General features: G+C 40.6%; 1 protein-coding gene and 1 long non-coding RNA gene across 2 annotated transcripts in view; one reads left to right on the forward strand and one right to left on the reverse strand.

Annotated features, from left to right (window-relative positions):
* SCN4A (sodium voltage-gated channel alpha subunit 4) overlaps nucleotides 1–27,847 on the reverse strand; it is a 120,738-nt gene that overhangs the window by 42,743 nt on the left and 50,148 nt on the right. The window contains exon 17 of the mRNA XM_083378987.1: nucleotides 19,440–19,889. Coding sequence (XP_083235113.1) covers nucleotides 19,440–19,889 — 450 coding nt within the window. The remainder of the gene's footprint in view (nucleotides 1–19,439; nucleotides 19,890–27,847) is intronic.
* On the forward strand, nucleotides 22,876–27,846 carry LOC310649766. The gene is made up of 3 exons (XR_014494304.1): nucleotides 22,876–22,967; nucleotides 24,832–24,931; nucleotides 27,453–27,846. It is a non-coding gene; the product is annotated as an uncharacterized lncRNA (long non-coding RNA).

The raw sequence follows: 27,847 nt of genomic DNA on the forward strand, positions 1-27,847 counted from the left end.
AACGATCCAGCATACTGCATACGCTTCCTTCTCCCACACTGCCCACCTCTGTTTAGTTTCAGTGAGCTGTTTGGAGGTGTATGTGCAAGGTTGCAATTACCCTTTCTGATTCTCTTGGAGCAGTACTGCCCCTACCTCCACATCACTAGCGTCAGCCTGGATGACAAATGGCTTCTCTGTGTCTGGGTGTTTTAATACCGGCTTGGCAGAAAAAAGCCTCTTTAGTTTCTCAAAAGCTGCTTGGCACTCCATAGTCCACTTCAATGGTTGACTGGGCTTTGGCTTGTCCACCCTCTTTGTTTTTAGTAGATTGGTGATGGGGAGGGTGATCTGAGTGAAAGAGGGAATAAATTGCCTGTAGAAGTTCACGAACTCAAGGAAGCTCTGCAGCTGCTTCCTCGTGTGGGGTGGCACCCACTCTAACACTGCCCGTACCTTCTCCAGGTCCATCTCTATTCTTTAGTGGGAAATCCTATAGCCCAAGTAATTAATTTTTTCATTGTGGAATTTGCTCTTTGAAAGTTTGACATAGAGGCGGGCTGCAGGGAGCTTGTTTAGGACTGCTCTGACCAGTTTAACATACTCCTCCTTTGTTTCTGTAAATATTAAGAAGTCATCCAAGTACACCAAAAACCCCTTATACAGGTGCTCCTGGAGGACCTCATTGGTCAGCTGCAAGAATACTGTGGGTGCCCCTTGCAGCCCGAAAGGCAACACTCGGAACTGGAAGCACCCCAAGGGGCAATTGAACACTGTTTTCCACTCGTCTCCTTCTTTTATCCTAACTCAATAATATGCGTCTCTTAGATCCAATTTGGAGAATGTTGTCCCTTTGGAAAGATGAGCTAGCATGTCCTTCATTAATGGCAAGGGGTAGACATTGTGCTCAAAAACAGTGTTCAGAGTCCACACATAGGTGAAGAGATCTATCTTTTTTCTCCCAGAATAACACAGGGGCAGCTGTCTTCAACTGTGCTGGCTGAATAAATCCCCACACCAAATTCTTTTCAATGAACTTCTGCAGCTGCTCGAGCTCTCTAGGAGTCATCAAATAGAGCTTGGGCTTGGGCAGCTTAGCTCCTGGCAGAATTTTGATGGCACAGTCAGTGGGTTGATGAAGAGGTAGTTCATTGGACCTCTCCTCACTGAAAACTTTGGCCAGATCTCAGTACTCCTTAGGTATGCCTTCTAACACCCCATACTCACTGCTGCCACCACCTTGGACCTTCTCCCCCCTTTTTGCTTTGGCTCCCTGCCCTGTGCCACAGCCTTCCTTTTCGGGAACCTCAATTCTCCCATTCTCCAATTACTCTCAGATTCCAAGTTCTCAAGCACATCATCCCCAAAATCAGAGGCCATTCCATGCCAGGGGCTACAATAAACACCAGAGTCTCTGTATGATCCCCCATTGTGAGTTCAATTGGCTGAGTGCCCAGGGTGCCTGGAACTCCCCCTGAAATGGACCCATCTAACTGGCCAAAGGAAATGGGTTTCTTCAGTCTCCTGACCGGAATCCCCAAATTCCCCACTGGGGTTGGACTGATTAGGCAATAGGTGCAACCCAAGTCTATTAGAGCTCTAAGGACTACTTTCTCTTCCATCTCTGGACTGAACAGTTCTATGGGTCTGGTGAGGAGCACGAGGGGTCCATTTACCAGGAGACCATCATGTGAGTTGCTCTCAGTGCTTTCCGATGGTTTCTCCAGTGAGGTCAGAGTTCCCCCTCCCTGAGTTTTGGAGGGTTGGACCTCTACAATCTCAGCGCCTTTCATAGCAGTGTTCCGGGGACGCAGTGGGGTTTTCCTGGGTTTTCCCCCTCTGATTCAGTCTGCCCTCAGGACTGATGCCTTTGAATGGCACTCAGCTGCTCAGTAGCCTTCTTTACCACCTCTGAAATAGGCAGTTGAGCATAAGTTTGCAATTGGGGGCTTAGCCATCTCCCTCTTCCCTTCTGGGGGGGAATGCCTGCAGGTTCGACCAAGTTACTGTTGGCTAGGTGCCAGGTCAATTTCTCCCTCTTTAGCCACAATGTACCAACCGTGAAGGCGTGCTGGGCCCCCTGGGTGATGCAAGACTTGTAGAGGTTGTTGTTCAGCCCATCTTTGAAGAGGCCAATCAGAATTTCTTCTGGCCAGTTGAGACGGCTGTCCAGGTCCCAAAATTCCTCAGTGTACTCACCCACCAGTTGCCTGTCTTGATGCATTCCCTACCTTTCCAATCTGCTAGGGGGTCCTTGAACCTCCATCTCAGGGTCACCATGAACAGGTTAAAGTTCTGAAGTTCGGGTGTGTTAGCGTTATGCAGGGTCACCATCCACCTGGCTGCTGTGCCTTCCAGGGCCATGGTTACAATCTTGATGCATCTGCAGTCCCCAGGGGTTTGTGCATGTAGCTCAGGACATGGGCTAGGAAGAAGCCCAACTGCTGGGGAGATTCATTGTACTTTACCCCCAGGGCTGGGACTTTTCAGTCAGGTTAATGAGCTCTCCTCCTTCTGGCCCAGCATCTGTCTCCTCCAGCTGGGGTGACACAGGCTAGGGTGGCAGCCTCGGCTGCCACTCCAAATGTTTCTGAAGCACTAGTAGAGGGGCTGGGGTTCACAAAACCAGTCTCCTGGATCTTTTCTTCCTCGTCCCGTCTCATGGTTACTGAGCCGCAGGAGGGGTCAGCTTCTTCCTCCTGGAGGTTTTTGAATGCCTCCATCAGCATGCTGATAGCTTGCTTAAGAAAGCAGTTGGAGCATGCTGGCCTTTCACCCTCCTCTTCACTGATAATGAGTGATCTCTCCATCTTGCACTTCCATCCGGGTTGATGGCTGCCACATTTGAGGGTTACTTTTCTGGCTTTCATCTCCCAGTCATCCTTTTTTACCACTCTGATCGACCATCTCGGTTTCTCACAGGTGTCTGCCTCAGTTGGCGGAATCCGAGCTGCTGCTAGTCAGGCAAGCTTCCAGGGGGGCCTCCTCCAAGTGCTCATTTTCTCTCTTCTCACTGCCGTGGTTTGACATTATCTTGCACAGTCTCCCTGGTAGGAATTGTCCTCCAGGTTGACCACTTTGCAGATCCTATCTAATGGAAGGACCCGCCTCTGTTTCCCTACCAAGAAAGCAGAACTCTTGAAAATTGCATCATTTCAAAAGGAACTTTTATTGGCAGGTACAGACAGCAGGAAATCTAAGCAGGATCTGAGGGCTTCCCGCCCAAATCAATAGGTAAAAGCGTGAAATAGAAACCCCACCCCAACTGTCCATCTGGTCTGTTCAAACAGGACAAACCATGGGTGACAATGAGCTGTGGGAAATAAGCCAATAAGGTACCTCTCTCAAGGTTCTCAGGTCTTCGCAGTTTCCTCCCTCCATACCGAAATAAGGCAGATGGCCCCAAGGCATTCCATTCACACTCCAAAGAGGGTACATCAAAGAAGATAGAGGAAGCATGCACTACAAACACTACAAGCCCTTTTTCCCCCTCCCCTCCAGGAGAATGGCGGAACCAACAACTAAAGCAGAAAGAATTATAAAATGAGGGTTCTAACAAGTCTTAATATTTCCAATATAGTTAAAAAAAATCCCCAAAACTGGTTATTTAATGTATAAACCTAAGAAACAAGGCTTGGTTGAACTTTATGCTCTTAAAACGCTGCATTATGAATGTGAACTTGATGGTATCCCTTAACTCCCAGCCATTTAACTCTGAAGCAGATTGCAAAACAATATTTTCTGAATTGTACCCATGAGAAATGGCTATCTGTTGATGATTTCTCCTTCCTTCAGTGACATTTCCCAAATATCTTGAAACTTTTCAGTCTGAATTCAATTTTGCGATGTGAATCTGAGATGGTATTTGTCAGGACCCACCCCAATCCACATCTTAGGAAAACCAAACTCTTGGAGTCAGTTCTAGTCCAAAAGGAATTTTACTAGGACATGCTTGGTTATGGAAATACAAGACAGGACTTGGTATTGTTTTACAGATTGAAACTTTATAAAGAGTTCCCAGTTCAACCCCCCTTCCCTCAACCCCATTTGGTCAGCCCCCCATCATTTTACTTCGTGTCATCCCTTTCGTGGGAAAAAGGGAACTTCAAATCTTTATGGTTGTTGCCTTCTTCCTTTACAGATTCAAATGGAGACACAGGCCAGATGCCTTCTTCCCTAACCCTCCCTTTTGTTCCCCCAGTTCAAAAGGTTTCCCTTGGTCTTTGAAATAACCTAAGGCAGGCTGAATCCACATGCGCTCCTCCTTCCTCGGGAGATGGCAGAATCCATGGGGGGGAAAATAATATTTTAAACATACATTTATGAATGTGATATAAATGGATTCTGACAGCATTGGTTGTTCTTCTGGGTGATCTGTGTTTGAACCAGGATAGTGGTAGTACATCTGACTTTGTCTTTTTGACTCTCAGTGGCTTTTGTGACTGTGATACATTGGGTATAATCTACAGTGCTAGCCTGGGCTGTGGGGAAATGCTGTTGATATTATACTCTGATGAATGGATAATGACTGGAACCCATTTGAATAGACTCAAACTGAATGCAAACAAGATGGACTTGTTTTTTGTACGTGGGGTTCTCTTTGGTGTACCAATTGCATCCTTACCTGATATAAGAGGACCTAGCAACATGCTTCACCACTTAAATTACTACAGTGTGCTTTGCCTGGACTGCTTCTAAAATTACTTGGAAATTATTATTAGTTCAGAGTATGGTGGCCCCTGTCTTAACTGGTCCCTGGAATTGGGAGAATATTACACTTATATTGTAAGGCCGCCACAGATTACCAGTACTGTTCCAAGTTCAATTTTAAATGTTAACCTATACTGTAAAAGTCTTAAATGACTTGGGACCTGGATAGCCATAGGACTATGTCCTCCAATCATATTTATTTTATTTATTTATTTTAATTCCATTTATATCCCGCCCTTCTCCAAAGACTCAGGAAGGCTTACAAGCTTAGCAGTAGCCTTCATTCTATGTATATGCCTGCTTATTAGGGCTTTCACACACACCCCAAGCAGCATTATTACAAAGTCAGCTTAATTGCCCCCAACAATCTGGGTCCTCATTTTACCTACCTCGGAAGGATGGAAGGCTGAGTCAACCTTGAGCCTGGTGGGACTCGAACCTGCACTAATTGCAGGCAGCAGGTGTTACTTAAGGAGGCATTAGCCCACTGCTCCACCAAGGCTCTTGCAACCAAGTGTATTAGATAATATAGGTGTTGCTTCTCTGTAGTAGCATGGTCTCCTCACTGAAATCAGCATGGCCCCCTCCCTGGAATTTTTGGTGAGCTATTAAAAAATAAACTTTTTCAAAGAACCTTCATATACCTGCAATCTGAATGTCTTGTTGTTCTTATTACTTTTCTTTTCTTTCTTTGTTTTTTTGCTTGCATATTGTTTTAATTCTATCATGTTTATTGTGAAACTGTAAACAGCATGCAATAAAGTGGAAAAAAATGTGGCAAGATAAAAATCTGTACCTATGAAACAAATAAATATCCAGGGAGGGGAGAGAAGGGAAGGGAAGGGAAGGGAAGGGAAGGGAAGGGAAGGGAAGGAAGGAAGGAAGGAAGGAAGGAAGGAAGGAAGGAAGGAAGGAAGGAAGGAAGGAAGGAAGGAAGGAAGGAAGGAAGGAAGGAAATTTTGGCAGGCACAAATAAAACAATATGATAGCTCAAGTTCATTACAATTCAGCTGCTTACTAATGTTTTGCAGATTTCTCTGAAATTCTGCTAAACTTATATCTCTTTTTTAACTGATTCATAGTCTCTATCAAATTATATACTTGCTGAACCTGGCATTTTTAGATTACAGTAAATGAAATTCTTGGAGCAAATAACATGGTAGAATGTTAAGAAAGGTGTCATTTTAATTACAGAGCTTCAACTGTATAATTGATGCTAATGTTTAAGAAAACATGTTTTAAGGGGAGGAGGATATATGTGGGATAAACTATAAATAATTGTGCATACATTTATTTGTTGTTGTTTATTTAGAATATGCCACTAGGTGTCGCTTTAATACAGTCCTATTCTCATAAACATTATGGGAAATCTGCTATCAGCTGCATCATTGATAATGTGCTTCTTAAAAAGCTTTTAGCTTCTCTTTATATTTAGGAAGCTTGCTCTCCTGCTCCTAAGCCTTGACATTAGGAAAGAAGCTCCCAAACAGCTTTATTTCTAAATTCAGAGAATACTGAGGCTTCAGGATATGCTGGAGTGTCTGAGTTGGAATTCCTATCTCCTAAATTTCAAGCACTGATATCTACATGTGCAGGACACTGATTGTAGGCTCTTAGTAGCTCAGGAAAAAACAGTCTATAAATGTTCATGACTTTGTTTTATTTATCACCATTTATTGTAAACAAAACATTGAAAACAGGAACAGATATTAACCACACAGCAGCGTCTTCAACTTGGTATCTCCTAAAATTCCCATCATTTCTATTTAAATGCTCCAGTTCTTGGGAGGGCATTTATATATGAAAGCTGGCTTATAATTTACATGTGCTTAAAAGGATTCCTCTCTATATATTCTACTTTTAATTGCTGACATCCAAAACTCACAACATCCAGCAGTACTAATATTATGGTTGCCCTGAGTACTCCTGAGTGTCCAGGCCTAAAACCTGCTCCAGAATTTGGGGGTTTACAGCATTTTAAGAGATAAAATCTTTAAGCACCTATTTAATTAATTTTAGATCCTATCATATATATATATATATATATATATATATATATATATATATATATATATATATATATATATATATATATATGGATCCTTGGTTTTTCGGGTTTTTCCCCGCGTAGAATTAAAGGTGTAGGCGCAACGTTTCGACGGAATCCCATCCGTCATCATCAGGCTTCTGCTTCCTTCTTCTGGGAGAAGCATGTGGCTGTTTGTTCCTCTTTTTTAAACTGCCAGAGGGGGTGTGTTCTGTGGAGGTGTGCTCTGATTGGGTAGGGGACCAAGTGTGTTCTGATTGGGTGGGAGTGTGTTTTGAATGGTGGGTGTGTTCTGATTGGGTGGGGGTGTGTTCTGAGTGGATGGGCTGGTCTCAGCTGCCAGCTCCAGACCTGAGCTGGTGAGTTGTGCTGCTTTTGTTCGGCTTCGTGTTTGTGGTGGTGCCATGTTTTTATAGTGGGTGTCAGTTTGTTTATTGTGTGGTTTGGAGGGGTTTAAAGTGGCTGATGTTGCAGCTGTTGCAGCTGTAGTTAGGTTTCTGTTTTGTGGTTGTGTGTCTTTATCGTTGTGGGTTCGGATTTGCTTTTTGAATGGTTGTGTGGTGGTGATGTCATGTGATGTTATCATGAGTTTGGGTCTGGTATCATTCTTGGTGGTTGGGCTTCGTCTGTCAATCAAGGCGGGTTTCCAAATGGCTGGTAGACGAGAGGTATCATCTCGTTTATTCATGCTGTGGGGGCGTTTTTCTATCTCAATGGCTTCTCTGATTATTCTGTTGTTAAAATGTTCAATTTTGGCGATAGTTTTGGTTTTTTTAAAATCAATTTCATGTCCCGTGGCTTCAAAGTGTTGGACCAGGGATGAAGTTTGTTCTCCTTTTCTGAGTGAGTTTTTGTGCTCTTCAATGCGTGCACTTATTCTTCTGTTGGTTTGTCCGATGTATGTGGTGGGGCAGGTGGTGCATGGGATTTCGTATACTCCTTGGTACACAGGCACCCGCGAAAACCTCAGAAAACATATATATATATATATATATATATATATATATATTTAAATTCCATTTATATCCCGCCCTTCTCCAAAGACTCAGGAAGGCTTACAAGCTTAGCAGTAGCCTTCATTCTATGTATATGCCTGCTTATTAGGGCTTTCACACACACACCCCAAGCGGCATTATTACAAAGTCAGCTTAACTGCCCCCAACAATCTAGGTCCTCATTTTACCTACCTCGGAAGGATGGAAGGCTGAGTCAACCTTGAGCCTGGTGGGACGCGAACCTGCACTAATTGCAGGCAGCTGGTGTTACTTAAGGAGGCATTAGCCCACTGCTCCACCAAGGCTCTGTAAGCACCACATGGTCCTTCTACTACCAAAGTTCTGAAAACATTAACTACATTTCCTAACTCAGCATCACCCATCAGCCCAGTTGAGAATAGCAACATATTGACCCAATGTATGTCAATGGTCAAAACAATTAGATGGACCATTATGAAATATGTAGCTGATATAATAAAGAGTATTTCAATACATCTCAACCACATTTGTAAACATTCAGAACCAAGAATTATTCAGTCAAGAACTTTAAAAATAATACAGTATCTCTATACATCAGAATCAGTGCTCCCAAATCCTCCAGCTTTTATGCAAAGAAAGTGAACCAGCATATATATTTGTAAAACCAAAACCAACTTTGAATAAATTGTACTATGCTTAGAAAATAATATGGACAGAGAACTTAAAATTTTCCATATTTTGTTCAACTTCAACTTTTAGTACTCCCAACATAAATAAATAAATAAATAAATAAATAAATAAATAAATACCTTTATTGTCAAAGTACAACATGTGTACATTGAGATTAGCTGAGCCTCCCCCCTTGCTCTCTCCCCCCAACACACAGTGATAACAAACCCTCCATCCCACCACACTATGTGAACCAACTACACCACACACCGGCCTCCCAAGTCAATTCTGCATAAGATTATGCCCCATTTAAAAGCCTAACAGCCCACGGATAAAAGCTATTTTTCAGCCTGTTGGTACGGCTGGCTATATTCCTATATCTCCTACCGGATGGTAGGAAAGAGATACCGTCCAGGGTGTGAGTCATCCCTGAGAATCTTCCTCACTCTTCCAAGGCAACGAGCCCTGGCGATGTCATCCAGTGGTGTCAGGGAACAGCCCACAATGTCTTGTGCTGTGCTCACTACCCTCTGTAATACTTTCCTATCCGCAGCTGTCAGACCAGCATACAAAAGCACAATACCATACGAGAGGACGCTCTCTATAGTAGACTGGTAAAAGAGGGTCATTAGCTGTTGTTCTACCCTGTTCTTCCGCAAGACCCTAAGAAAGTGAAGCCTCTGTTGGGCCTTTCTAGCCACCTGAGTTGTGTTAACTTTCCAGGTCAGATCTTCACAGAGGTAGACTCCCAGAAATTTAAAGGAGGAAACTCTGTCTACACAGTTCTCTCCGATGTAAAGTGGGGCAGGTTCCTCCTTTTTTCTCTAGAAGTCTAACACCATCTCTTTCGTCTTGCCGATGTTTAGGTGCAAGTTGTTGTTACTACACCATATGGATAGTTTTTGTACCTCCGCTTTATATGCTGTCTCATCCCCACCTGTAATAAGACCCACCACAGTTGTATCATCTGCGAACTTGATTATCACAGTGGATGGGTCAGATGATACACAATCATAAGTGTATAAAGAGTACAGGTAGGGGCTAAGCACACAGCCCTGTGGCATGCCGGTGCAAAGCTTCAGGGGGGTGGACAAAGCAGAGCCGACCCTCACTGTTTGTAACCGATCCCTAAGAAAGTCTTGAATCCAATCGCAGATGGCGGGGGAGAATTTGAAGTCAGTCAGCTTCTCAATGAGAATGCTAAGAGTTCCCTTTGTAATTTAAAAATAACTTAAGGATCTCAGTTCCAAATATATTTGTCTATTTGTGAAATCAAATTGAGCATATGGATATTAATAAAAAATAATTTACCATAAAAATATTAGCAAAAAGAAATAACATCTATGTGTGATGTGTGAATTTATCTGTGTATCCATTGGTTTCTACATATGGGAATATATGCCAAAGTAGGAGGAAAATCTTTACCGAAAAGATGAATGCATTAGTCATATACAGAGACACTGATCTCACTAGGTTAACTGCCTATCTACTTTGGTACTCTCTTTCTCATAGAAATCAGCCATATATCCTTGGAAATTTCACAAGCATAGATGTAATAGGGAATTAATAATATTTTATAGGAATCTATAGCTAAAGCATTCTCAATCACATTGGCACCAGAACTGGATTTCACCTCTGGTTGCAAGAGATTGTTTTCTGTATAAAGATCTCACATTTTTCCATACAGTTTTATACTGATGTAAGAGAAGAGCAGGCAGAGTTGGAGCCAGGCGGAGTTAAATGGGTCATCAGCTTAGAACCACTGCATTCCCACATGGACTCCAACCCTTCCTGAATTTCATTAGCACCAATTTAATGTCAAAGTTTAGTTGACCTAATTCTTGTATATAGGCTTGGATAAGTCTTCTATGTTGCAACCTTATGAATGGTCCTGATTCTTTGTGCCTGACAATTAGCAGCCAAATAAAACTGGATGGGGAGGAACAGGCTTCGACTCAACCCTGACAAGACTGAGTGGCTGTGCGTACCGGCATCTCGGGACATTCAGGATATCCCACCCCTCACTATGGGGGGTGAGTCATTACCTCCTGTAGATAGGGCTCGCAACTTGGGAGTCCTCCTAGATTCACAACTCTCCTTAGAAGACCATATTGTAGCTGTGACTAGGGGGGCCTTCGCCCAGGTTCGCCTGGTGCGCCAGTTGCGGCCCTATCTAGACCGGGATGCCTTACGTACAGTCACTCATGCGCTCGTGACCTCTCGTCTTGATTACTGCAACGCTCTCTACATGGGGCTACCCTTGAAGACCACTCGGAGGCTCCAGCTGGTACAGAATGCAGCAGCGAGAGTTGTACTGGGAGTTTCCCGATACTCCCATGTCACACCTTTGCTCCGCGAGCTGCATTGGCTACCAGTTGTCTTCCGGGTGAGGTTCAAGGTGTTGGTAATGACCTACAAAGCCCTTCATGGCATGGGTCCGGAATACCTTGGGGAACACCTGCAGCCGGCGTCAACTTCCCTCCGCCCAGTACACTCCCACAGAGAGGGCCTCCTCAGGGTGCCACCGGTCAAAGAATGCCGACTGGTGGCCCCCAGGGGGAGGGCGTTCTCTGTGGGTGCACCGGATTTATGGAACCATCTTCCGGTTGAGCTCCGGATGGCGCCCGATCTCCGCTCCTTCCGGCGCGATCTTAAAACCCATCTTTTTAAACAAGCTGGCCTGGCCTGATGGGACAGGGTGGGATTTTTATAAATTAACTTTAATTTTAAATTTGTATTAATTCTATGGGCATTGTTTAATCATGTTTTAATAATTTTAATTTTTGTATCTAGTTTTTATGTATTGCCCTGTTCACCGCCCTGAGTCCCCTGGGAGAAGGGCGGTATATAAATTAAATTAATAATAATAAATAAAAATAAAAACTGTAAGCTATGGAAGAGACTCACATGACTGTCTATGGTGTGAAATAGTTTTTATATTTAGTTCAGAATTTGCTGTATTTAAAGCTTCTGGAATCATCCTGGTTAAAATGATTTATGCCCTACTGGTCTTACAAACATCCATTGTCTATATATTAATGTTTGGCCAACAAAATTAGTCTGCATAAGTTCTCCTACCTTGATACCATTTGGGGAAAGAGATCTATTAACAATGCAAAGCATCTGAATATTCTAAATTCTGCTCATCTCACTTGCTCTTCTACTACAAGAACAGTCATCAAACAAGTCAGAGAAAGAAAGAGGAGGAAGAAAGAGGCACATATGATAGAAGAAGGTGCCAGGTTATGGAATATTAATAGAAATGCATGCATGTGCAGAAGATTGTTTTCCTTATCACAAATTGACTATAGCTATCCCAATTCTCAGTGTCTCTCTTTTTCAGGAGTTAAATGCAGATTTCCCATTCCCTCAAAGGCACTAGAGAAAAACAATTCTGAGAAAGAGATTTGTCCCATATTATACCCCTATTTGCAAAATAGTTTGATGATTGTGTTTTTACAATCATCATTTTAAAATCTGCACTGACACTGTGTATGGAAGTGCCTAAGTCTACATACTTCCATACTTCAAAGACATCCCGGAGAACAGGATAATAAAATAAAAGCTTGTCTGGATGATGATACTGTAAATTCATCAGTATGCATAATTTTTCAAGTTTAAATTATAAATGACTGTGAAAGGGAAAAACAGAGAAACCTATTAATTAAAGAAACTTGCTGAATCTACTTTAATGTGATCTAGTACAGGGCTTTTCAATCTTTTCACCCATTGTACCACTTTTTGGATATGGCAACATCCTAGTACCACCAGTTGCCTAGCAAGGTGTCAAAAACTTGATGACCAAAAAAGTACAAGTAGTCCTTGACTTACAACAGTCCGCTTAGTAACTGTTCGAAGTTACAATGGCACTGAAAAAAGTGCCCCCAAGCCACAGCCGAGCAAGACAACTGCTTGCCTGCCCGGCGGCACTCTTCCTCCTGTCCAAAATTTTCATTGTTGTGAGCATTTCTATTGAGTATTGGCAGTGGGGGGGTTGGTTGGGTGTTTGGTTTTCATTTCGTCTGCTGGGTGGTTGCAGCAGGTTTTGGTCACTTCACATGACCCTGGGACACTGTGACCATCATAAACAGAATCAATTGCCAAGCATCTGAATGTTAATCACAAGACCCTGGAGATGCAGCTACATTCCAGCTGATCGGTGCTTCTTCTGGGCTCAGAAGCGCCAGGATCGGCACCGAGCTCCAGCTGGAGCCTGGAGCTGATCCTGGCGCTTCTGCTGAGTCCTGACAGCCCTGCAGCTCCAGCCATCTCTCGCTCAGGCTTGTGCGGTGCTGCCACCAGTTCAGCTCATTCCCCTCCCCCGCTACCACTTTTCTAGGATGGTTGCGTACCACCTGCCAGGTGCCAATGTACCCAGGTGGTACTCGTACCACTGTTTGAAAAGCCCTGATCTAGTATTAAGATTACACAGAAGATCATTCTGACCATGTGATTATAAGCCTTGGGTGGTGGGCTCTCCATGCAAATATTTCTGGTATTTTAAGACTGAATTGATACCCTAGGAAAAATTGTGAAGTGACTTTGGCTGGAATCTATAAAGTTTATTTTTCTCTTTGCTGGTGCTACCCAGATTTCCCCTCTACTTGGATGGACATTGATTATACCATCTAGATTCTCATCATTATCAAAGTATTCCGTGCTATACTTCTTCATTGCTTTTTATATTCCTTCCAGGATTTTACTTCATTTTTAAGCTATAATCCAACAAGTATCCCTTCTTCAATTCTACAGTTCAATTCTTTTATTTTTGAATGTTTGTTTATGCTTTGGATCCAAATTCTCTGAATAGTGTTATTTCTATGGTCTTCATGATAACCTATTCTGTAGATAACAGCAGACATAAAAGCTTGCTGTTATAGCCTGACATCCAAGAAATATGATTTTTTTTCATTTCTATCAGAATATAATTCTTTTTCTTTACTGCTCCCATTTGGCTCAAGGATTCGTGTTATTGCCTTGATATGTAATGCTTTCTTAGTCATTCTTCTTATCTCCTTAATTATATGATTGTCTCCTTATTTGCAGAGTCTGAGACTCTTCCATCTCTTTTGGTGCCCATTTCATTGCTGTCCAATTAGAATCTTACACTGGAACCTGGAAAGCATCCTTAATATCCCATCTACTGTTATGGAAGCCTAAAATATGTCACTGCTCAGGAGCCCACTACAATTTTCCTTTGGCTCCTGCCTTGCTTTGAGTGAATGGAGTATCAAGAAGAGTAGCTAACCCTCCACCCCTACCAATTTTGTGAGTCTCTTTGTGTGAACTAATGGTAACTGAGTAATGCATTATGCCCTAGTTCTTGAGAGATAAGAGAAAAATCAGGTACTAGAAAAGAAGGGAGTTCTAAACATTATGACTTTCCACTAAAGCTGGCAAGTGTCTATATTAGTATACCATACAGTGGGCAAAAAGCGACAGTGAAGCAGGCTGGAAGCAGTCAGTTGACTGTTAAAAAACAACTAGGAAAAATATAATGGTTAGAAGAAAGAGATGATGAAAGAAGGTGGTTTGGAGGGGTGCTCTTGATAGGAATTTTGCAATTACTGATGAGTTTATGGAGTTGTGGCATGGCAAGAAAAATAAGGAGAAGGCAAAGCTGGATTAAAGAGGTTTGGACCAGAGAGAAAAGCAGACAAAAAGTAAACATTTCAATTGTGAGAAAGAAAAAGGAAGTAACAAACTGTCAGGAAGGAAGAAAAATGTGATTCATTAACATCTAAGCTGGGTGGCACAGAAATATATTGACTCAGTGGTAGCTAAAAAGTAATTGGTCGGATTGTCACTGAGAGCACCATCACTGAGAAAGCAACAATACCCAGGATCAGGGTAGTCTGGTTGAAACTCAGACTTAAGAAGGAGGACCTCCTGGAGGGCAGGAGAAGAAGATTCCTGCTTTCATCAGCCAAGTAAGAGTGAACTGAGAAAACAGGGGAAAAGTTAAGGAATGGGATATTGGTATGAAAGTGAAAAAATGTAATGGGAATGTATGCACAGGTATAGTATAGGGGGTACCTTGCTCGATAGTAGTAACTGTGAGAGGGAACTTGGAGTCCTAGTGGACAATCACTTCAATATGAGCCAGCAGTGTGCTGCAGCTGCCAAAAAAGCCAACACAGTGCTAGGCTGCATTAACAGAGGGATAGAATCAAGATCACGTGAAGTACTAATACCACTTTACAATGTCTTGGTAAGGCCACACCTGGAATACTGCATCCAGCTTTGGTCACCACGATGTAAAAAAGATGTTGAGACTCTAGAAAGAGTACAGAGAAGAGCAACAAAGATGATTGGGGGACTGGAGGCTAAAACATATAGGGAATGGTTGCTGGAATTGGGTATGTGTAGTTTAACGAAGAGAAGGGTGAGGGGTGACATGATAGCACTGTTCTAATATTTTGGGGACTCCCACAAAGAAGAGGGAGTCAAGCTATTCTCCAAAGCACCTGAAAGCAGGACAAGAAGCAATGGATGGAAACTAGTCAAGGAGACAAGCAACCTAGAACTAAGGAGAAACTTCCTGACAGTTAGAACAATTAACCAGTGGAACAACCTGCCTCCAGAAGTGGTGAATGCTCCAACACTGGAAGTTTTTAAGAAGAGACTGCACAGCCATTTGTCTGAAATGGTATAGGGTTTCCTGCCTGAGCAGGGGGTTGGACTAGATGACCTCCAAGGTCCCTTCCAACTACTACTTCTTCTTCTTCTTCTTCTTCTTCTTCTTCTTCTTATTATTATTATTATTATTATTATTATTATTATTATTATTATTATTATTATTATTATTATTATTATTATTATTCTAGTTAGAAAACTGGTTTGTTTGGATAGGTGCAGGTTAAAGGTGGAAGTTAGGTGCAGGTTAAAAAAGATGTGGGGAGGAAGGAGGTCTAGGATATCAGAATTGAATATAGAGACAGCTCTGCTGGCTATAAATAGGAACGGCCAATTTAGAAAATCTGATGGAATTATAGAAACCAGTCTAGTAACAGATCCAGGTATCTATCTTGCTCCAACATCTATAAGAAAAGCACTAGGAGGACACAAATGAGGTTTGAGGTATCTTCACATACTTTTCCTCTAATGTGATATATGCTGTAATCTGCCAGCAATACCTCTCTGGATTCTACATGGGACAAATGAGACAAATCTTACATAAAATAATTGATGAATACAAATTTGAAATTGCAGCTCAAAACAAGAACAAAATAGTAGCAACAGATTTCAGATTCTTAAAAGACTTTATATACCTATTTTGGAACAGCAAAAAGAGTTTTGGAAAAGTACACATCATTTACAACACCGTTGGGTGAGAAATTCTTAAACTCACAAACATCAAGAGATTTCAGCAATTTCACAAAGTCTCAACAAACACAATGGGTTTTTAATACAGTACAATTGTTAATTGATAATGTACTTGCAATTATTTATTCATTTGTTCATCCATTCATTCAGTTTATATAGCTGCTCATCCCACATGCTTGATTTTAAAAAGCTTACAATTTAAAAAGTCTATTTTCCGTTTAACCTGCCTATGAATAACTGCCCTATCTTCCTCTCCCTTCTCCCCTGCGGCCTCACCCCAATTTAAATCCTACTTCATTCTAGCCAGTCTATGCAATTGGTGAAGTGAGATGCAGGTCATGAAAAGGCAGGTTATGACTTTTACTAAAATACATTAATGCCTTAATAAAATGGTCACTTCAGGTTTTTTCCTCAGCAGCCTGGTGGCAGTTCTGCCATACAGAGGGACAGAAAAGATGCCTAGTGAGATTCTGGTGAGAAAGACTGGAGTGTGCTTGATTGAAGATGGGCATGAGCTCAGGACCAAGTTGCAGCAGGATGATAAAAGATGATTTTTATTTATAAATGGTGCACTGGTCATTTCATTTAAGCTGACTTTTTACCTTTTAAGAATGAGAATCAGCAAGATCAGCATTACATTATTTCTGCCTCTTTTAGTCTTGCTTTCTTTAACACTATACATTACAACTGTTCTTTTGTTGCTAGACTTATTATACTGTACAGTATCTTCCTTCTATCCACATTTCAGCAGTATTTTTTAAAAGTGTTTTTCCTCATCCAAACGTCTTCCTAATTGCACCAAAGATCCCTTATCATACATTCTATTTGGTGACTTCACAATCATAAGTGGTAATTTTAGACAGTTCCACATCTTTTTTTTTCTTTTATCATATTTCCATATATTCTACAGGTGACTTATTCTACCTTTTAGTCAGGACACTCAACTTTCATTTTAGATTTTTGTCACTTCTTTCCATTTTTTCCCCATGTCCACTTTCCCTGTAAGATCCTCTTCTGACACTAGGTGAAAAAAAAGATGCATTCTTCAATCTTTCTAATAGAATAACCTTTTTTCCCTAGTCGTGTTCCTTCAAAATTCTGCAGTCCATCTCTGCAGCTATCGTAAATCTAAGAATTTGTTTGTACTCACTACAACTAGATAATAACCAATATGTAGGTTTTTTTAAAGTACCCTTTAATCCCTTCATTCATAATTAAAGCTTCACCTTCATTTCCATCATGCATCCATTAACCTCATTGTTCAAGATTAATTACACTATTCACCTTTCTCTTAACTTCACAAACACAAAGTATACCAATTTTTCTTCCATTTCTTTTAATTCAGGGGTATCAAACTGCCAGCCCATGGGCCGGATGCGTCATCTGGAAGCCGCACCAACCCCATTGCCGGCAATGGAAAAACCATCCTGATACGTTGCATGACGTCACGTGATATCGCAAGTTTGACATGTCTGACTTAATTCATGATTTTTCCTATACTCCTCTCTTATGTTCTCAATCTATTTTATATCATAATTAAATAGGCTCCTGTATATTGACTTTTGCTGCCCGTTATGATATTATTTAATCATGACATTCATATAACACATTTTGCTAGGAGAAAAAAAAGCATATTAGGTTACTTTTAACAACACCCACATTATATTCAGCATTTCCTGCTACATTCAAGGGTGCAATACAAATGAGATTTTGGCCCACTTTGAACAATATATCTCAATTGCTACTCTAAAAATGAATATCTTACCAAAATTGCTTTTCCTATTTCAAACAGTACTCATAAAAAAGAGAATTTTTTTTTTGACAATCTAAACACACTGATTTTGAAATTTATTTGGTAAGGGAAGAAAGCCAGAATTAGATTTAAAATGCTACAAGAATCTAAAGAAAATGAAGGATTTGGTTTAACGGATTGGGTCTTATACTATCAAACATGTGCTTTAACATGCTAAAAGAATGGATAAACCTTAGACATAAAAGATTATTATACTTAGAAGGACATGATTTATAATTAGGATGGCATGCCTTTGTATGGCATGGGAAGAATAAAATTCATAGATACTTCCAAAATCACTATGTAAGGAATGCATTACTTTTAGTATGAGAAAAGATAAAAGCTAAAATTTATATGAAAATACCAGGATGGCTTTCAACAATGGAAGCTTTTGTTCACCCAAATTTAACTAATTTTGAGAAAATTGTAACCTATAAAGATATTTTAAATACTAAAGGGAAATTAAAATCTAAACAAGCGTTGGAAGATCAGGGTATTGATTTATCATGGTGGCCTCAATTGCAAATACAATTGAGATATGAGAATGATGCTAAAATACATGGTTTTTATAAAGACCAGACAATGTTTAATCAGATGCTGTTGACTTCAGAAGAAAAGCTGATTAAGAAACTGTATAATTTTCTATTAAATGTAAAAATGGAAGATGAACAAGTGAAAGAAACAATGATAACATGGGCAAAAGCTTTTAGACATAATATAGAATTAGCAAAATGACAAAATCTTTGGGAAAGAAATTATAAATTGACAATGGCAACTGCTTATAAAGAAAATTTATATAAAATGTTTTATAGATGCGAGATTAGCAAACATGTTAAAAAACATGTCTAGTAAATGTTGGAAGTGTAATAAAAACCAGGCACTTTCTATCATCTTTGGTGGACATGCCCGAAAGCAAAAAAAATTGGACAAAAATACATATCTGGCTGGAAAAGATGTTAAGAAAACATGTAGATTTTAAACCAGAACTATTTTTATTAGGCATATTATCAGGAAAATATGCTAAAGAAACTGTATATTTAATGTTGCATGTACTAACAGCAGCAAGGATTGTATTTGCTCAGTATTGGAAAAATGAAGAAACACCATCTGAAAAAGAGTTAATCAAGAAAACATTGGATTGTGCAGAAATGGATAGAGCAACACTGAAGATGAAAGAAAAAGAAGAATATTTTCAAATATGGTATATATTTTATCAATGGCTGGAAAAACAGGGTAGAGATTAGGAATTTGATGTGTATTATTAAGTAAAACAAATGGACCCAGACAACATGTTCTTTACTAAGTGCTTATCAATTATAAATGTAGAAAACTAATAAAATATTATTTATATATATAAATTACAACCAAATAATAATTTCTCAACTAGAGGTTCTCTTGTAAGTTGCATATATACTGTTGCATATAACCCACCAACTAGGAGGTACCAATAATGTGATTATGTGCCATCCAGTCATTTTTGAGTCTTAGTGACTTCATAGATTCTCTCCATGTAAGCAGCCTACTAATATACGAAGTTAATAATCATCACATGATGCATTTAAAAAACAGCAGATATTTTTAAAAGGCTGTAAGAGGAGTTATGTAAAAAAATGGCATTACTGAAATGTACTGTATGTTTGGAAATGTTGCCACTGTAGAGAAGTAGCTTGACATAATCTCCTTTATTTTCTCTCTCTCAAGTACTACTCATTCAATTTTTGTTCTACCCAATTTCACTCCCTCCATAAAACTACATACCTTGTGAACAGAAATTGTTTTAGAATTGTCTTCAGTGCATAATGCAATTGGTAATGACAGACAACCTACCTTTTGGACAAACAGTTCTGAGAATAGTCTCATCAAAAGATCCTGAATGTGGATATGTTTTAAACAGTTCCAACCAGCTGCATCTCTGCACTAACCTTTTTGGAAAAGAACTCACCTTGATGTCATCAGCAGTTTCTTCACCTGTATCAGTTTCATCATAAAGATCAGACTCCTCAGATGCTATAGGCACATTTATAGTCAGGTTGGGATTGTTAATGAAGTTCATTTGGTCCAGCTCATCAATGAGTTGCTCTTTTTTTACTATTCCATCCATGTATTCAGACTTGAAATCCTGGCCTGTGTCCACATGGTTGAGAGTGTCCATGTGGTTGAGAACAAAGTTCTCCTTTTTACTGTCATCTGGTTCCTCAGATGATAGCTCTGTTTTCTCTTTCAGTTCTCTGTGAAGCAGGAGGAGGAGGACATGTTTCTTTACAAAATCAATCCCTCGGGTGATTCTGCCAATTGCAATTTGCAAATTGTTCATCTCATTATCATCATCAGATCCTGCCAGGCTATCAGCACTGAAGGAGCTAAGCAGTAAAGCTAAAAACAGGTTGAGTACCTAAAGAGACAAAAGCAAATATCAGTTAAAAATTTATTCAGAATGGGGACTTTGTCCCCAGTGCTGATGTTTTGACCACAAGACAAGGAAATAATCAAGGATAAGTTCTGCCAGCCAATTCACAATGTTTAAGAAAAATAAAGATAATGGGAAGAAATGTAAAAAAAAACCCCTTATGTTGCTAAGTAATCTATGTTCTCATTGAAGAAAATCCAAATATTAAATAAATCATGCAAAGTATATGCTGTATTACAACACAGTTTGTTTTGTTTCCAAAGATGCTGTTGTATCCAAGCATTTCCTGCAATTTTAACAGGATATTATGCTTTGCATATAAGGCCAAAGTCTGATCCTTATTTTATTTATCAATTTGTCAGCCAGGAACTTTGTGGCAGGTTGGTTATATTAAAACACATCTAGGTCTTGAGGCATAACCTATTTGTATTACACTGTTACATCAACCGTGTAACAGTTCTATATGGCCTACTTTCTGATAATTGTGAAGAACATGCAGTATAGTAAAAGCCAATGAAACAGATGTTAAAATAAATAAAATAACTCCTTCCTAATGATCTGCTTCTTAGACAGTGTCCAGAGGAAGATGGAAAGAAAACTATAGCAAATGTCTCCCCAAGTTAAAAACCTTAAAGCAGACATATCAAGGCCCGCAGGCCAGATCCGTCCCATGATATCTTTAGATCTGGCCCCAAGTGGACTAGTAGGAGGAAGTGATTGAGTATGTGGAGGTGGGGGGAAGGGGGGAGTTGAAGTGGCAGCAGTGCCAGAGAAGCTCAGGGGAAAGTCAGCTGGAGCTGCAGTGTTGCTGGGGCTCTGCTGAGGTCCCGTGCGGCTCCAGCTGATTGGGGCTTCTGGTGACCTGGGGATGGTCGACAGCCATAAGCAGTCTTTGGGCAGAGAGTCAGTTGGAGCTGTGGTGTTGCTGGGGACGCGTGAATCAGCACATGCAGCTGATGAGCACTGCATGAAAAGGCTAGCCAGGCAGTGAGTGAATGCCTGGGGGAGAAAGGAGAGGATATAAAAGGAGGGTTTTGGCAGGAAAGAGGAGGAATGGGGGATGGGGGGAAGAGAAAGTAATAGTGGGACAAGCCTGAGGGCGAGAAGAGGATAAAATAAGAGAGGCTTCTGTGGGACAAGCCTGAGGGAAAAAAGGGGACAGCAACTGGCCCTTTCAGGGCAACCATAATGCTGATATGGCCCTCAATGAAATTGAGTTTGACACCCCTGCCCTAAAGAAATCAATATTTTGTTTACTTTTGTGTAATGGTAAGAATATGAAATCTAACTTGATTTACTCTTGCTTGATTCAAGATTATTACATTCGATAAGCAAAAAACATATTAAAATATTTGTTCATCTTTGAAAAAAAAAAGGAAAAATACTTGCTCAGTTTGGCAAACAATATTATGAGATAACGCAATGTAGTGATTGCTAAATCACAATGACACACAAGACCTATACATGTGAAAGAGTTATTATTTGCACTATGTTTCATGTTGAAATTGGTCATCTGGAGAGAAACCTGAGATGGCTTATGAGTTCCTAAAATTTTTAGAATGGTGGCAACCTTGATGATCTGGGAGAGGTCAAAGAAAAAAGTAGGGAAAGGATAGAAAGTTCTTCTCTCATGAAATAAATCTGATGAGCAATAGGCAGTTTTGGACTTCAGGATTTAGTGACTGGTATAGCAACAGTTCATACCAGAAAAAATGGAAGCTTTTCATCATACAATACATCATTAATTTACAAGAGTTATTGCCAAAAGGTGAGTGATAGTCATGAACATATATGAGTGGGATTAGACCAGGGGTGTCAAACTGCTGGCCCGTGGGCCGGATGCATAATCTGGAAGCCACACCCATCACATTGCAGGCAATGGCAAAACAGTCCCGATAGATCTCACGACATCATGTGACATCGCAAGTTTGACATGTCTGGATTAGACAAATTTCTGGTGATTCAGCTAATTTTAGCCATGACAACTAAGCAGCTCCTCCAATATTCACTGTTACATGAATTCTTAAGGGCAAGCAGCCCTTAAGGGGAGTCTGTATGATCTACTTTGGGATTTCTTGTAGTCATCAATCTGACTTCTGTTGGAAACAGGATGCTGAATCAGTTTGCTCCAGTAAAAAAAAAGTTCTTTTGAATTTGAGATCTTGCTTTTGGTCTGCCATATTTTGCCAAAAGTAAAACCCTCTTCTGTACATTCCCACAATTTTCTTATCATAAAAACCCTTAGGACTGGTATGCTGGTACAGTAACATCAGCAAAAAAGTGAAATGTGCTTGCTGTGAAAAGCCTGCTTCCTGCCTACTCACAGCTGTTGATGTTTGTGCTTCTATCTTGCCAAAAATACATTTGAGAAGGGATTTTGCTGATATTCAAGGTCATGGCTATTTACACATGTCTTATGCCTCATGACTTAACTAGGACCTTTATATAAACTCTTTTGGTTTCCTTTAAGCTAGGAGGCTTCTTTTAAATACTACTTATAGCTGGTTATCATTAATAACTGTAACATTGGAGCTTTCACTCTTATAAAGCTACTTTATGTAGGTAGTGAAACTTGATAGAAAAAGATAGCTAGTTTAAGAGACCCCAAAATATACTAAGTTTCTTAGGTCAATCTACAACATTCTTAACATGAAAAATTCTTGGCTTGAGATGAGAGATAACAGAATCGGAGACTGGAAGCCACATGCATGCAAATGGAATTATTTAGTATTGTGGAGAGGCTTTCTCTTTGTTAACTTCTTTGCCTAAATTATATTTCCATTTGTTTATTTTCCTATAGAGAAAATGTGTTTCAATTTAAAATAAATCAACCATATTTGAATCTAGTAATAACTTGTGGGGGGAAAAAACTCTTGGCAGAAAAAGAATCATAAGCTAGCAATTGTAGGTTGTTACCTACACTGTATCAACACTGATACCTGATTGCTTACACTTCTAAAATTAAAATTACGGGGATTGTAGGGTATATTTTCTTTTTTTCCAGGAAAGAAAAGAGAATGGAAGGGGATTTATAATGAAGCCATAGCCCTTTCTGCTTCTTCAGTGAGTACATGCAGATTACAGATCTTTATTTTTTTGTATTTTGTTTAGGTAAATCATTCACACACTGAGTTCATGGTATATACTGCAGCTGAATCTATCTTTGGGGATTTGTTTTGAGTAATCTTCACTCCTTTTCACAGTCTTCCCAGGGGCTGTTTCATGCATCACAAAGGATAGGACTGATGCACATTAATAAGAATAATGTTTATCAACAACAACTATTGGCCAATACCTGGAACAGCAAGTTCAAGATTTTGCTGCAATTACTTTTAGGGAAAGATTTTTTATATTTACTTCTGAAATGTTTGTTTCTATATTTGCTTATGTGTGTAGATGCCTCCATTGGTATATACCTGTCTCTTTCATTTTTGAGATCCTTTTTATTGAAGCTAAATAGAAAGTTATTATGCTACAAAGCAAAGCACCATCCTCTAGGTCCTGGATTAGCTTCCCTCACAGTACTGCCTCTAGGCTGCACCTAACTCCTATAAGACAGGGGTCTTCAAATTTGGCCCTTTTATGACTTGTGGACTTCAACTCCCAGAATTCCTCAGCCAGCATGCCTGGCTGAGGAATTCTGGGAGTTGAAGTCCACAAGTCATAAAAGGGCCGGGATTGAAGAGCCCTGTTGTAAGCATTGCTAGAAATTAAAAGCAGAGGCTCCTGTAATAAAATAGTTTGCTCAGAATGGTACCCACTCGTGTATCAAAAGCCATGCTCATGTTAAAGAATCTGGGAGTGGGGTATTGTTGCCAACACCCAGATAAGCAGGGAGCTCCAGACAAATAATCAAGCAAAAGACAAAACCCCAGTCAAGAACTACCGAGGAGAAAACCACAAGACCACTAACACTGGCAATACAAGCTACCATATATAAACAGAGTAGACCCCATTCTGATTAACACTGATATTACCTAATTGTTGGGTTTCTCTTAACACAAGGCTTTACTATAATTCATACTATACTGTTTATTGTAGCTACTACTGCACATTTGCTTGATTTTAAAATTTTCAATCAATACAACACAGTATACTTTAACATGCAGCATTATTAGAGCCAATTTAGCAAAGTGGTTAAGACATCAAGCCAGAAACTGGGAGACTTTGAGTTGTAGTCCTGTCATACACCTGAAAACTGTTAGATCTTAGGCGACTCCCTCTCTCTCAGCCCTAGGAAGGAGGCAATGACAATCACTTTTGAAATATTGCCAAGAAAACTGCAGAAACCTATCTAGTCAGTTTCCAGGGGTCAAAAATTGATTCAAACATGTGCAGTGTGCATACATGTGCACCAGCACACATGTGCATGCACACAAACACCTGCACATCACTACATCGTCTGCATTTTGGGTCTTGTCTAGTATGGTAGATCCCTGCTTCTGTGTATCTGGTGTTGCTCTACTTGATCTTTCTCTCACATCTGCTGCTGCCTCAGACATTCTCTCAGCTGCTCAACTTTGGATGCCCTCTTACTGATGTACTTCTGGGTTTCATCCATGACAGCAGCTTTGATACTAAATCCTGACTACCCTCTTTTTGTGCGGCGTATAGTCTCTAGGTCAGGGGTAGGGAAGCTTGGCTCTTTTATGACTTGTGGACTTCAATACCCAGAATTCCTGAATCAGCCATGATGACTCAGGAATTCTGGGAGTTGAAGTCCACAAGTCATAAAAGAGCCAGGTTTCCCTAACCCTGCTCTAGGTGTTGGACTTGCAGTGGAAACCTTCATACTTTGTGAGGAGCTTCTGGGTCCTCACATTGGCAGCTCCCTTATTCTTCTTTGGCCAGTTCACTATACTGGCAGGGTATCTTATGACTCACAAGCCTACCTATTAATGGCATGGATCTTGTTATTTCCATTCAGCTGACTCTTCAGGACCTGTCTGTACCTTCAGTGGTATTTGGATGTAGCTGTTTTCCTTGCTTCCTCATTGTGGTTCCCACAATGACTCTGGGATTCCAAGGTAACTGGTCTATATGCCTACTATGTGATCGTCTGGTAGTTCCACCCTATCATTCTTAACTATTTTCCCTCTCTTGACTACCATCTGACTATACTTCTCCCATCTAAATCCCATCCCAATGTCTTTACTATTGATCAGTGTGAGATGGATCAGTGATGTCTTGTTCATTATTTGCATACAACTCACTGTCATCCATGCTTAAGAGAGGGCTGATGGTAGTTCCACTCTTGAATTGGTATTCATATCCATTTTTTGTGATTATCTCACTAAGGGGGTTCAAGCCTATGCAGAACAGCAAATCACCTTGGTATATGCTGCAACTGATGGGCACTTGTGTGAGTGTTGTTTTTCCACAGTCCCATTAAGTACTTGAAGAAGGTTCTTAGTGTCCTTGTCAGGTCCCAAAGAAATATATTTTATAAGTATACCCATTTTCTATTTTCTTTGTGTCCTGCCATTCTGTTGGGAGGGGGGAGCCCTCGGGAATGGTTTGCACTGTATGCTGAGATGTCCTTCCCCCAGGGGATAGAATGTCTCTCCCTTATCTAAGAAATGGTTTGCACTTGGAACCAGAAGAAATCAAAAGCTTTTGTCATTCAAGCCAATGCTAGTGATGTTGCCGTAGCAGCACTCCTGCTCCAGAAGAATGAGGAAAGCCAACTGCAACCCTGTGCTTATGCATCTAAAAAACTCTCTGAGACTGAGCAGCAATGGGCAGCCTGGGAGAAAGAAGCCTATGGTGTGCAAAGGGCACTTCTGACCTTGGGACATTTCCTAGAAGGGAGCAAAATACCGTTCCAAGTGTGGACTGATCAAAAGAACTTGGAGGCGATGAAAACCCCTAGGAAGTTGTCCCCTAAACAGGCATGGTGGTCCCGATATTTCCACTGATTTAACTTTACAATCCACTACCTCCCTGGGGGGAGGAACTTCCTAGCAGATGCCTTATCTAGATTGCTACAATAAAACAGTGTTAAATCGGAAGTAGTTGAACCATTTATGCCTCCTAAACAATTTGCAGTGCTGGTCACAACCCAACACAAAGCAAGGCGACAATGCCAATAAACAGAACCACATGCCAAGATTTCAAAAAAGCACTAGAGACTGACGAGTGGTTTCAGAGTCACAAGAACCTATGCTTAATCAAACATGACCTAGCCTGGGTTTGGGAAAAACTATACATCCCAGAAACCTTAAGATTGAGAATAATGCAAGCTGGGCATGATTCAAATGTGGGACATTTTGGATTCATAACAACCTTACACCTCCTAAAAAGGCAATTTTGGTGGCCATCCTTGAAAAAGGACATAGAAAGTTTTGTGGCGAGCAGCCCCACATGTGCTGCAGCTAAGCGGAGACAAGGGAAGACACTGGGACTATCACAACCAGTGACAAGCCCTTCAGCATCCTGGAGAGAGATCTCTATGGATTTTATTGTGGAGCTCCCTGAAAGTTCTGGGAGTACAATTATTTGGGTGGTTACAGATTTGTTCTCTAGACAAGCCCACTTCATCCCATGCCCAAAGATCCCTACAGCCAAAATGCTGGCTAAACTGTTTGTGCAACATATCTAATGATTCCATGAGGCTCCACAATACATCATTTCAGACAGAGGGGTCAGTTCACTTCTAAGTTCTGTAAAGCTTTTCTGAGCCCCTTGGGTTCTAGTCAATGGCTATCATCTAGTCATCATCCTCAAATGAAAAGAAGGGACAGAGAGACTGAATTCAGTTCTAGAACAATACCTTAGATGCTTTATCAACTATCAGCAAGATAATTGAACTGATCAGTTGCCTTTTGCTGAAGTGACATATAATAATACGGTGCATTCGAGCACTGGTTATACCCCTTTCCAGGTTGCCCATGGGGAGACATTTGTCCTCATTCCAGAATTGCCCTCAAAACAACCTGACATCTCCTCTTTACAGGAATGGATCAAACAGTTACAAAACACCTGGCCAGTAGTGCACAAAGCATTTAATGAAGCCAGAAAATCCTATAAGACCCAAGCTGATAAAAAGAGGGTAGAGCAGAAACCTTTTAAGATTGGAGATAAAGTTTATCTCTCTACAAAATATTTGCAAACCTTGCAGCCTTCAAAAAAGCTAGGGCCTAAATTTGTAGGACTTTTTCCCATTAAATGCATTATTAACCCAGTGACCATAGAACTAGACTCCCTAAGAGCCTAAGACAGATCCATCCTGTCTTTTATTGTAGTTTACTTAAACCTGAGATTATGTCTAATCTTAGGCCTCTGACCCCTCCCGTGCCTGTACCAAGCTATGGGTGGAAGGGGAGCAACACTGAAATATGCTACATCCTCGATTCTCGCAAACACTATGGTTCCACTCAACATTTAGTAGCTTGGAAAAACCTTCCCTCTGCTCAAAATGAATGGGTATATAAAAACATGTTAGAGCTCCTAAACTACTTAAACATATTCACAAAAAGTATCTTGATAAGCCTGATTAATGTGGTTGTTCTATTTGTTTTCCTTCCTTTCCCTTTTTCTGTTTTACAGGTGGATTACCCATTTTTCTAGGGGGTCTGTATGTCAGGTCCCAAGGAAATATATTTTATAAGTATACCCATTTGCTATTTTCTTTGTGTCTTGCCATTCCCCCCTTTGGGAAGGGGGACCCCTTGGGGATGCTTTGTACTGTCTGCTGAGATGCCCTTCCCCCAGGGGATGGAATGTCTCTCCCTTATCTAAGAGACAGTTTGCGCTTGGAGCCAGAAGAAATTGAAAGTTAGAAAGACCTTGAGGAGCTCGCCGAAAAGACTGGTTACCCAAACATGAAGCCACCTGTGGATTGGCTGGGATTCAAATGAACACTGGGACCTTGTGAGGAGGAGTATTGAATGTTGCTTTTAATGTATTACTTCACGGGTTTTTCTCTCAGATCTCGCCTTGAT

This window comes from Vipera ursinii (assembly GCF_947247035.1).
Source record: "Vipera ursinii genome assembly, chromosome: Z".
Taxonomy (NCBI): Eukaryota; Metazoa; Chordata; class Lepidosauria; order Squamata; family Viperidae; genus Vipera; species Vipera ursinii.